This window comes from Cavia porcellus, unplaced genomic scaffold (genome assembly GCF_034190915.1).
Source record: "Cavia porcellus strain 051 isolate PalLab524CR breed Dunkin Hartley unplaced genomic scaffold, mCavPor4.1 scaffold_10, whole genome shotgun sequence".
Classification (NCBI taxonomy): Eukaryota; Metazoa; Chordata; class Mammalia; order Rodentia; family Caviidae; genus Cavia; species Cavia porcellus.
Window position 1 is genome coordinate 38256822 of NW_026947493.1, and position 11421 is coordinate 38268242.

The 11421-nt window shown below is 50.2% G+C and overlaps 1 protein-coding gene across 6 annotated transcripts in view; it reads left to right on the forward strand.

The window, feature by feature from the left end:
• The window catches only part of Flnb (filamin B), a 148140-nt gene extending 141690 nt beyond the window's left edge, over positions 1–6450 (forward strand). For all 6 annotated transcript variants that reach the window (XM_063257340.1, XM_003480081.5, XM_013143874.3 and 3 more), the window contains 3 exons: positions 2901–3119; positions 3994–4197; positions 4956–6450. In XM_063257340.1, coding sequence (XP_063113410.1) covers positions 2901–3119; positions 3994–4197; positions 4956–5143 — 611 coding nt within the window. In that variant the 3' untranslated portion in view covers positions 5144–6450. The remainder of the gene's footprint in view (positions 1–2900; positions 3120–3993; positions 4198–4955) is intronic.
• Positions 6451–11421: the final 4971 nt, after the last annotated feature.

The window sequence follows — 11421 nt, forward strand, 5'->3', positions numbered from 1 at the left end:
CAAGCCCCATGGTGATGCGGAGCCTGCTAAGCCAGCCAGGCACTGTGTGACTCTGCTGCTGACTCAGCTGGCTGCTGGGCTCTCCTGCTTCCTCTTGGCACATTGCACACTTTCTCTGGAGCTCAGTTTTCAGGCTGCACTGGACGCAGCTGGGGATAAGGAGCTGGCCTTGCAGGAGGCTCCCAGCTAGTTGGGGGAGAGGACAGGGCACGCCTGTTTCCACACTCGTGTAAATATTGCTCTTCTCACAACAAGGCGCCTTGGGTTTCTAGCCTTTCCACTCCCAAGCCTTTTCCCAAAGAACCACCCAGAGGTGAACAGAGGGCCCAGAACCTGACCTTTGCTGCAAAGCAAACATCCCTGTGCATTTATGGGTTGGTTTGCCATATCTCTTGGCTCAAGTTTGAAATGGTCCATTTTGCAGATTTAGGAGCAGAGAATGTAGAGAATTTGGGGTAGGACTCTGCTCAGGGGCAGAGGTCAGGAGTTAGATCAGGAAGTTCCAGACTCTTCCAGTCAGATGAACTAACTTTATGATGAAGAGGTACAGGACGCCAATGTGCACCAGGGACCTTCTCTGCTCCCTCTACCCTCTCTCGTACTCTTGGTTTCTCTTCAGATTGTATAAATCTTTTGCCTTTTACTCTCATCAGCCTTACAGGTCAAGCAGCCCTTCAGTAAATATGTCCTGAATTCCAAGAGCTAAGCCAGATTTGTGGTAGGGATGGGGAGACTACCATGCCAGAGATGTTTTATGGTATCAGATACTGAACAGATTTTGGCTGGGAGTGGCAATGAGAGACTTTTTTTTTTTTTTTTTTTTTTTTGGCTGTACTGAGGATTTTCCTAACTCTCTAATTTTTTTTTTCTTTTTTTTTCCTTTTTTCTTTTTATCGGTACCGGGGATCAAACTCACAACCACCTGCTTGCAAGGCAGGTGCTTATGCCGCTGAGCTAAATCCCCAGCCCCTCTAATTTTTTTAAAAAAATTAGCTTTAAGGCACTATCTTGCTCAAATGGCCAAGTTGAGCTCAAACTTGGACTCTTGCTGCTTCAGCCTCCCCAAGAGTGCTGAGAGTATGGTTTGAACCACCACACCTGGCTGAGAGACTACTGCATTTCTCTCTCCTGCTTTCTTTCAGACATCTTAGTTCCAAGTTGCATGTGTAAATCCCAGTTCTGCTGGTATCCAGCTGTGTTATCTGACCTCTCTGTGCTTCCCCTATGATCTGTGTAATGTGGGAATCATAAGGGAGCCCAGCTGCTGGATACATTCTGAGTGTGAAAGGAAGTTAAGCCCGGTGGTGCTCATCCCATTATTCCTGATTTCCCTCTTTCCCCTGACCTTTCCTGCCTTGTTGGGCTCCCATAGTCAGAGTGAACTGACTTTTCTCCAGAAGCAGCAGCTTTGTTACAGACTTTGAAGCTTTTTTCTATTGCTGCAGGTCTTTCCAACTCACTTGAAAATACCTGTCCTTGTCACTGTCTCCTGGCCATGCTGCCTCTTGTTGCTCACCCTTGTTCCTCACCTTAGCAGCATATGAGGGCCTCTGAAAGCACTGATTCAGAGCCATGGCAAGGTTTAAACAGTGAGGGGGCTTTGGGGCAGGAACTTCTGAAGCTTCCAGAAACAGCTGGGTTGTGTTGGGGCATCAAATAGTATTTTAAACAGGGCCTCAAACCTGTGGTGATCCTCCTACCTTGGCCTCCCAAGTGCTAGGGTTACAGGTATAGGTCCCCATGCCCGGCTCCTTTCTTTTATTAATGACCAGGACAATAATTCTTTCTCTGGCCCAGAAGCTATAATGAAACCAAAATATTTCTTACCCTGGGTGGTGCCTAGGGCTCTGGCAGAAGCATGGCCCTGCATGGAGATGAGCAGAGAACACCTAGGATGGGCACTGTAGGGGAACACAGCTGCTCCTGGTACCCAGGGTGCCCTCTTAGTCCACTTCATTGCCCTCTGTCTGGAAAGGGGCTAAGGGAGTGGTGGTTTGGGCAGGAGTGCCCATGGTCATCAGTTGACACTCTGGAAGTTTCCTTTACAAGGAAGGGTGTCTGCAGGGTGGTTTGGCATAGCTGAGGGGTTGGACTTATTGAAACATCAGGTGCCACTGATGCATCTTGGGCAACGCCTCTGGCCATCCAGTGGCCTGGGCATCAGAACCATGACTTTGTCCTGATGTAGTGTAGCAGTCTGCTTTCAGCTGTGTGCCATGACTGGCGGATAGCCAAACTCCCTCTGTCTTAGTGCCACTGCAAAACAGGAACCCCTGTGGACACTTCTTATGCACATGCAGGAAGAATGGTGTTGGCCCAGGGTCTCTGATTGTTTTTTCATCTTGTTGCTGGTATTTATGGCAAAGTGGGTGGGCTGCAGGTCACAGTGGTTAGCATGGCATCTGGGGTGAGGAGTCTGAGGAGGAAGGATAGGGATTCTGGGCCTTTGGCTTCTCCAGATCCACCTGGAGGAGGAAGGAAAGGTCAGAGGAGCCCATACTGCTCCTTCTCCCCTGGATCAGAGTCTGGCCCTAGCAGCTGCAGCACTTTAGGCTCACAGTGACTCTGGTTCTTGGCCACAGCCATAGCTCATGCCCCGAAGAGATAGCAGGCTATCAAGACAGTTGGTACATGTGCCTGAAATGTTAGCCATGCACTGCCTTGGCCTAGGAAACAGCAACTGCCCCTGTGTGAGGTCCTCCATGAAGGAAGGGCCTGTGGTCCTCTGTGTGAGGTGCTGAGAACTAAGACCTATAAGTTTCCTGCTGCTGAGGAGCACCTTCCTTGAGGGCACCCTTGTGCCTCACCACTGCTTCATTTCCCTAGGGAAACTTGCCAGACCACACCCCCACTCTGACCCTCCAGACCATCCACATGCATTTCTTCTTCCTCTCTCCCAGGCATCCAGTCTGAATTCTTCATCAACACTACCCGGGCAGGCCCAGGGACATTATCTGTCACCATAGAAGGCCCGTCCAAGGTTAAAATGGATTGCCAGGAAACCCCGGAAGGGTACAAAGTCATGTACACACCCATGGCTCCCGGAAACTACTTGATTGGTGTCAAATATGGTGGTCCCAACCACATCATGGGTAGTCCCTTCAAGGCCAAGGTGACAGGTAATGATCAACCATTTGTTTGGGGGTTGTTCTCTTGTGGAGCTGGTCTTGTCAGATTAACAATCAGAGTGGCTATGGATGATTTTAGATATATTGAACCTACTTTGAATCTTGATTGTAAAAAAAAAAAAATAATGTGACATGTCAGAGGCTGATATGAGGGAGGGAATATGGGAGTTGAGAAAGCAAGTTAAATGATTTTCTGCCTCTAAGCTTACATATTTGGAATTCATCCATTTGTTTAATCAGAGCCTGAAATCCCCCTCATTACTAACCTTCACATTTGAAATAATCAAAAATTTCTATTAAATATATAAAAATGTGGCCTGAATATATGAAAATGTACCACTTCCAAAACACAGGAAAGAATGTCAAACAAGAAAAACAGGCTCACAGCCTACCACTCAAAGTCTACCGTAAATGTCATGGTAAATCCTTTCCACATGTCATCCTTCACTGTTACACAGTAGTGTAGGTTCATTGGGGAATAATTAGAGAGCTAAGATAGGAAACTCACCTTCTGTCATGCACAGACTCAGTTTTGATATTATATGTTTTGCTAAACTGTTACGTGGAGTATTCTATGCAAATGGAAAGATGTGAAAGGTTGGCATGTATTTATGTGGAAAGGACCTAGTGGCCTCATCAGCCAAGGCCCATTTATGGCCCATTTACCTAGAAGGCCAGATCATGGTTGGATGGCTGGGACTGAATAGGATTTAGAAGACATTACAATATGAGTTGCAGGTGTGTATTTTTGCATCTTGGTGTTAGGGTGGGGTTTTCTTGGAACTTTTACATGGGGCACCTTCTTGTCTTCTGGTTGAGACAGCCCTGGGTCGGCTGTTGAACCCCCTTCTTTCCCATGTCCTAGGCCAGCGTCTAGTCACCCCAGGCTCAGCCAATGAGACCTCATCCATCCTGGTAGAGTCAGTGACGAGGTCTTCTACAGAGACCTGCTATAGTGCCATCCCCAAGTCGTCCTCAGATGCCAGCAAGGTGACCTCCAAAGGGGCAGGACTCTCAAAGGCCTTTGTGGGCCAGAAGAGCTCATTCCTCGTTGACTGCAGCAAAGCCGGTAGGCAACATGGGCCTGAAGGGACAGGGAGGGGACAGGCCAAGTGCTGTCACACACTGTGGTCATCAGTGCTGAGGCTTGCTGTAGTGTGTCCATGCCCTGACCCCCTTGTGACCCATGCAAGTAGCTGTATTTCTTGCCCTGTTCTCCTGTATTTAGTATTGCTTTTTGTCTTTTGCTTCTTGACTCTTTCTTATGACCTGAAGGTGGGTCAGAAAGGTGATGGTGTTCCCATTTCAGATGGGCAAACTGGTTCAGTTTCCTGGCCTCTTTTCTGCCTCAAATCGCTCTCACTGGGATTTGAACGTGGGTATTCATTTGGGTGTCAGTAGTCAGTTGCCCAGTAGCATCAGCACACACCGAGGCAGAAAGCCAGGCCTGCCATTTGATGTGTTCCATTCTTTCCTGAAACTTGTTAACCAGTGACCTGAGTCTCCTAAAAGTCAGTTTGCTCTTCTCAAATGGGAATCACAGGAAGACCTTCCTTAAAGTAATGTTGTCCTCTCTGGTTTGCAAGTGGGGAAGCTAAGGCAGGGCGAGAGAGAGTTCCATGTCCAGGGTCACCTGGGTAGGAAGTGGCAGGGCAGGGATTCAAACCTACAGCACCAAGCTCTATGTGTCTCTGTTTATACTCACTGTGCTGTCTTACCTGTCAGAGCTCCACATCAAAGGCAGTCTCTGGTCTCTCCTGCACCTCCCACATGCCTCCTCTTCCTCACCTGCCCTTATGTACCTGGAGTAATGTCTTCTGTCTCTAGGTTCCAACATGCTGCTGATAGGAGTCCACGGGCCTACCACCCCCTGCGAAGAGGTCTCCATGAAGCATGTGGGCAATCAACAGTACAATGTCACATACGTCGTCAAGGAGAGGGGGGACTACGTTCTTGCTGTGAAATGGGGGGAGGAGCACATCCCTGGAAGCCCCTTTCATGTCACAGTGCCTTAAATTTGTTTACATCAAACCCCAGGAGGAGTTTTGCAGTTGCTTTTGTTGCTTGTTTGTAATTCATTTTCTACAGTGTCCTCCAGTGAGTCATGGGTCAGAAACTCATCCCAAAACATTGCCATTATAAAAGTGCCCTTCACAAACAAGACTTGCCCTCTGAGGGACACCCTGGGAAATCCAAAGAAACAAACTCACCCAATGAGCTAAGAAGATTCCAAATATTCTGTGTTCAGATCGGAACTCTTGGGGGGCAGCAGTCACTGCAGGCAGACCAAGAACACAGCAAGACTGATTTTTTTTTTTTTTTTTTTTTGGTAAATGAATCTAGAAAAAAAGAGAGACTCTGGCCAGGTTAAGCTACTGGTTTGCTCTGGAGCATTTATGAAACAAGGCTGGGGGGAGGGGGGACAGGGAAAAAGAAGAGATTTAGTTTAGGATGTCATTTAACAAGAAGAGATGGCCTAAAAGCAACTTGATCTGTTCAGGGCCTGCCCATATTCTGTAAGCAGAAGCTGTCAGGTAGCTCCCACCGTCTTGATGCTAGTCCTTATCAAGCCCGCACTCTGGCCTTCTGACAGGTCTCCGAGCGTGCAGCACACACTGCAGTGGCTGGCTTTGGAGCACATCTCCCCTGCTGGTGATTATTTCCTTGCCAAGTCACAAAGTGTGACCATCTTGGTGGCCACACATCTGCTTTAGTTTCCTAAGCCTGAGGCAGTCACTTGGTTTAGGAAATTTGGCACTACCACAGCGTAGCCAACTTGCTGAAGATCCCTCCTAAACAACCTTGGGCCCTGTTTCTAACATGCTCCTATGGGTTTGTCAGCCTTGGGTCTTACCAAAGACCTTCAGGTGGCCTTAGATGGGTCTGTGCTGGAGTGTTTTCATCTGCCGCCTGCCACACACCACAGCCACTCCAGCAGCCTCGTGGGTCAGTATTTCTGGAAAACAACTTGAGGCTGTTCAGAAAACAATAGGTGGATGGGTGCAGTTCCAACATCTCAGCGAGGGCCTTCTGCGCGCTTCCTGCACACCTGACCTGGCTTCAGGAGCAAGTTAATACCGTCAGGGGCATTGCCTGGTGTGTGTGTTGGGGTGGAGGTCTGACAGGTGAGCTGAGTGCCCTGCCCTGCACGCTGGGGCAGACGTGGGTGGTAGAATCCCACCCATCAGGAACTGGAACAGCCTAAAGCTAATGTGAAGGGACCACAGGCGTAGTAAACTGGGACATGGAGGCCAAACTGGAATCAAATGCCGACTGTAAATTGTATCTTATAACTTATTAAATAAAATGTTTGCTCCGTAAAGTTCTGGCATTCTTGGATGGTATCTGTTCTGAGCAAAGGCCTTGAACCTCTGACCAGCTCTCCCTACCTCTAGCTGAAAAGACCTGACAAGCAACTCACTTTGACTGTTAGTCTGACCTGCCTTTGCAGGGGGAGGTCTGTCTTCTGCTGAGAAGTCGTGTGGCCAGATGAAGCCTCGCCTGACAGGTGAGGGGACTGTAAGAGCATGTGGGCTGTGACGCCAGCAGGACCCCTCAGGATACCTGGTGAAGGCTGTGGGGCTTTTTTTTTTCAGTGCTGAGGATTAAACTTCAGCCCTAAAGCTTGCTAGGCAACATCCTGCTACTGATCCACATTCCCACCCCCAAGGTGTATGGTTTGAGAGAGACAGAGAGAGAGAGAGAGAGAGAGGCACGCAAGCATGCACATGTGCTTTTCTCCTGATGGCACCTGGAAGCCCTTATTTTCTTTCAGGAATGTTCTCAAACAGGTATATATCAAGCCGTTGTCCCACTGCCTTAGGCAAGGTTAGCATTTGCTGTCACCAAGGTTAGCATTTGCTGACCCTCCCAGCCAAGTGCTTCTCCTTTCTAACTGGCAGAGCTTCTGATTGCTTAGGGTGTACCCAGCACCTCCTCCTGTAACACCACTTTACTGATGACAAAACTGATTCTCCACTTGGGGAAAGCCTGACTGGGGGTTTGAGGCGGCTGAATTCCCCAAGGAGTTAAAAGGCCCAGTTCCCTGCCTGAGTCTCCCTCTAGTGTCTGTGACCTGCAGCTGCAGGGGATGATGATCCAGTTTCAGGTCTTGCCTGAGTTGTTAACACCTGGTGGCCTCTGTGTGGGCCTGGCTTGGGTGTTACCTTGGAATGCATTTCCTCCCGAAAAGCCGCCACTGACTGTCACCATCAAGACGTCCCAGGCAGAGAGCCGCACCCCTCCTTGCTGGTCAATGTATGGAACCACAAGACAGCTCTTATTTGCACTGGGCTTGGCTGCTGCTGAGACTGTTGGTGCAAAACACCTTGAAAACTTTGAAACTTGAACTGCTCCCAGTAGGCCTGGTGCCAGGTCCTTTTGGGCTCTCACTGGTTGACTTTGCCCGGCTCCTAGCAAGAGTTAACAGGGCTGCCACTTTTCAGTTGCAGTGGGGATAAGTGGACAGTGGCTGGCAGCTGTAGAGCAGAGATCCTTAGAGAGGAGAGCCAGCCCATCCCACATCCCAGCATAGATGCCCGCCTGTCACTCACCACCCCCTGGCAACCCCGGGAAGCAGTACCCAGCCACTGTCACCAGTTTCTGTTTCCAGTGCACTCAGACACGTGGGCCGTGGCCACATGTCTAGTTTCAGGACTTCAAAGGGGCCTTGAAAGCCATGTTTTGATGAGTTTGGTGTAAAATGAGTTGGGCACATAGGGATTTAATTTCCTTTGAAAATTGCTCAGCCTTAAAAATTAGCAGGATAAAAGTAAGAGGCAAAACAAATATTCTATCTTTGTCAAGTCCCTTAAGTTTGTATTTTAAAGTGGGGAAGGAGAGCATTAATTGAAAGTTTGTGTTTTCAAATGGGGAAGGAGATCATTAACTTTATCTGGACAGGAAAGGTAAAATGTTTCCAAGTCTTTAATAGCTTGAAGGGGTAAGGGGCTTTGTAATCAGAATATTCCACTAATGGAAACTCTTCCCCGAAATATATTTTATTTAAAAAATCTTTTTTCTCTCACAAAGCCTGGAGAGAAGAGGGCTCCAGACAAGCCTGGATTCAAATTTTTTTCCTCCTGGCTTTGTCTTAAGGATGCTGCCCAAACACATGGTAGGAGGGATCTTTTCAAACAAAAGGATCCTTCTCTGCTTTGTGATGAGCTTTGCCTGGGTTCCCAAGCCCACGAGATCCAGATCATGTGCACGGAATTTCAGGGGACCTGCCCCTCATATCCACCTTTCTCCTAGAATTCTGAGTCACGCAGGAGGACCCGGGTGGGGATGGAGGGTTCCGAGGCTGACTTGTGTCAAATATCAGGTGTGTTTATGGCATTGGAGTTGCACACCTCCAGGGCAAAAAATTTGTGCACCTCTGTTGTATCTATCTTTCTTCTTCCCTGGCTGCTGCCTCCTCTCACTAAGTGCTGCTCTCCTCCCAGACAGGGGACATTCTGGGTACACAGTGGGTGCTGCTTGGTGGCAGGGTTTTCTCAGGGAAAAAGAAAGCCTGGACGGAGATGCTGAGTCCTGGGAAAGCCCCGCTTAAGCAGCAGCTGTTACAGCAGTAGAGTAGAAAAGTGAGAAGTCCTTTCGGTCAGTGTGCCAGGTCAGGGCTGGTTGCAATTCCAGCACCACAGTGTACCAGCCAGGACACTTCAGGCAAGGACCTCAGTGCCTTGGTGCCCTCATCCTTAAAGTCAGGTCTAATGGAAAACCTCCTTCTAAGATAAGAGGGACACCTGTTCCTTCAGCCAGTGTGTACCCTCCAATCACCTGGGTAAACATGCCCTCCTCCATTGAAACTGCGGAGGGGTAGCCTGAGTGCTCGGGAGACAGCGCCCCCTGCTGGTGGGAGGGGTGTCCGGCGAGGGGAGAGGTGGCTTTGTGGGAAGCTGTTTAGCATGGTGCTTATACGCATGGGCCACAGGATTTAGATCCTCTGGCTGGTCACCTACCCTTGCAGAAAGCTGTGTCTTAGTGTCCTCTCTGATGACATGAGATTGACTCGAAAGTTAGTAAATTCTTGTCAGAATGGCTGTCACTGATGTGAGGTCTCTTAAGACACCTGTCACGGAGAGTTTGTTGTCTGGGAGGGCACAGGAGTCCAAGAAAGGGTCCTGGCAGAGATGGAGTGCTGCTGTGGACAAGCACATCCTCAGCTGGGAATTGCACCTGGGCATCACCAGGGGAGCTGTTGGGGTGGACCAGGTGCACAACCCTGCCTGAGTGAGGTGGGACATTGTTGGCCTGGGGCAGTGACCTCAAGGGGGAAGCAAAACTGGGAGACCAGTGCACTCAAGAAGAGCCCACAGTCTCTGCCCTGTGACCACCCTTTTCCTTTAGCACAAGGCCACAAGAGATGGGCATGGGCTGCTTCCATATTCGCAGGGGTTGTTAGATGTCATGTCAGTGAGATATGGTGCTGGCATAAAAATGATCCTAAGTAGTGCAGGCTAGGCTGAGTCTTATTAGCCCTACATTTTACAGAGGAGTGTGCCAAGGCTCAGACAGGTTGAGTGACTTGCCCAAGGTCACACTGGTAGCAGTTAAGGGTCAAGCCTGGATTTGGGACTGGAGCCATGAAGTTGTATGCTGCTCACAGACAGGGAACAGACCCAGAGCAGCTTAGCTGCCTAGTGGGCCATTGGCTGTCTTTGGCCCACTGAAAAGCAGCCTTTGGGGACACTTCCCAGATCGCATCCACCAGGGTTGTCCTCACCACACTGACCAGTGAGTCACCCTGGACAAGAGGATTCGCCGGAGGGCAGCCCCCACAGAGAGGAGCAACCTCTGTCCCCCTGAGCTCTGCACCTGCGCTCAGCAGCCTGGGGGCTGGGTGCAGTGTATGCTCCCACATACTTCCGTCTCTTGTTTCTGGCTTAGTCCCTGGCACAGTGTCAGCAACTAATGATGTTGGTTGAATGACTAAACAAGAGTGTACCCAGCAAAGCATGGAAAGTCTGCATCAGAGAGGTTTCTGTCTAGAGTCCTGGGATCGACTCCATCTCATAGTCATTTGACCCTAGGGTCCTATTGCCCCCAGCCCTGCAGCTCCTGATCCCCTTCCTTCCCTTCACATGTCCCCCACAACAGGACCAGTGCATTTGTCACCTCCTCTAGCAAATATTCTGCATTCCTACTGATTGCCAGGCACTACCATAAGATGCCCTTGGTTGCAGACCTGGTGGCCTCAAGGCAGGGCTGAAGCACATGCTCTGCAGTGGGACGTTCTGTGCTTTGTTCACTCACAGCACCCAGCAGCGAGTCGGCCCTTGGTGGGGAGGGAACAACTGGATTTATTGCCTGGTCAGGGGCTTGGCCTTGAAAGGTCAGTCAGTGGTCACTGTGAGTGCTCAGGGGGAGTGGAGCTGTCCCAGGCCCAGGCTGTCACACTCTGCGCTTAATCCTTCCAGATGTCCCAAGCTCCCTCCTGGCCCTCATCTCACCACTGGGAAGGTGGAGACATGGAGGGCAGCCCGCAGTTGTGGCCTCTCTTGCCTTGGGGGAGCAGTCTGTAGTGTTTGACCCCATTCTGCCCAGCTAACCTGTGTTCATAGTTCAGGGCTTAGTCAAAGGGCATGTCTTGCAGGAAGCCATCCCTGCCGCCCCCCCCCCCACCTGCACACACACCTGGTTATGACTCTGGCTCCTGGACTGTGAAGCCTGGAGGGCAGGAAGCATGTGGGCTTTGCCCCCTGTAAGGAGACCACACCCAGCAGAGTGAAAGATGAGCGGCTTTGGAGCACTGAGGGGTAGCCTCCCTCTTACTGCAGGAGAACCCCATCAGTGTCAGCGAGGCAGGGGTGTGAGGCTGAAGTCAGCCTGCCTTCTCTCCGAGCTTGCCGCTCTCCCAGGGAGTTTCCTGTCTGGGACTCAGGGATACTACAATCACTGGACCTTTCCGAGTCTATTTTCCTCTTCTGAAAAGTGATGACAGCCAGCCTGTTTGCAGATTACTGTGAGAGTTAAGTAGGATAAAGCCTGAAACTGCCAGTCCAGGGCCTGGCACCCAGGAGGTGTCCTGGGGTGTTGCAGTGTTCCCCTGCCTCCTCCTCACAGATGGAAGGAGGCACAAGCACCCCAGAATGAGGAGGTGGTTGGGGGCTGTGGTACCTGGCAGGTGTGTATTAGATGGTAACTGGTGGTCAGTACCCCTTTGCCAGCCTCAGTGCCAAGCAGTTTATGCATGGTCAAATGCTGTTTGCCCAGTACCAAGGGATGCTCCTCTTGCCTTCTGGGTACAGAAGAGGCCACTCAGGTGGACAGTGACAGAGCTGAGCATCAGAGG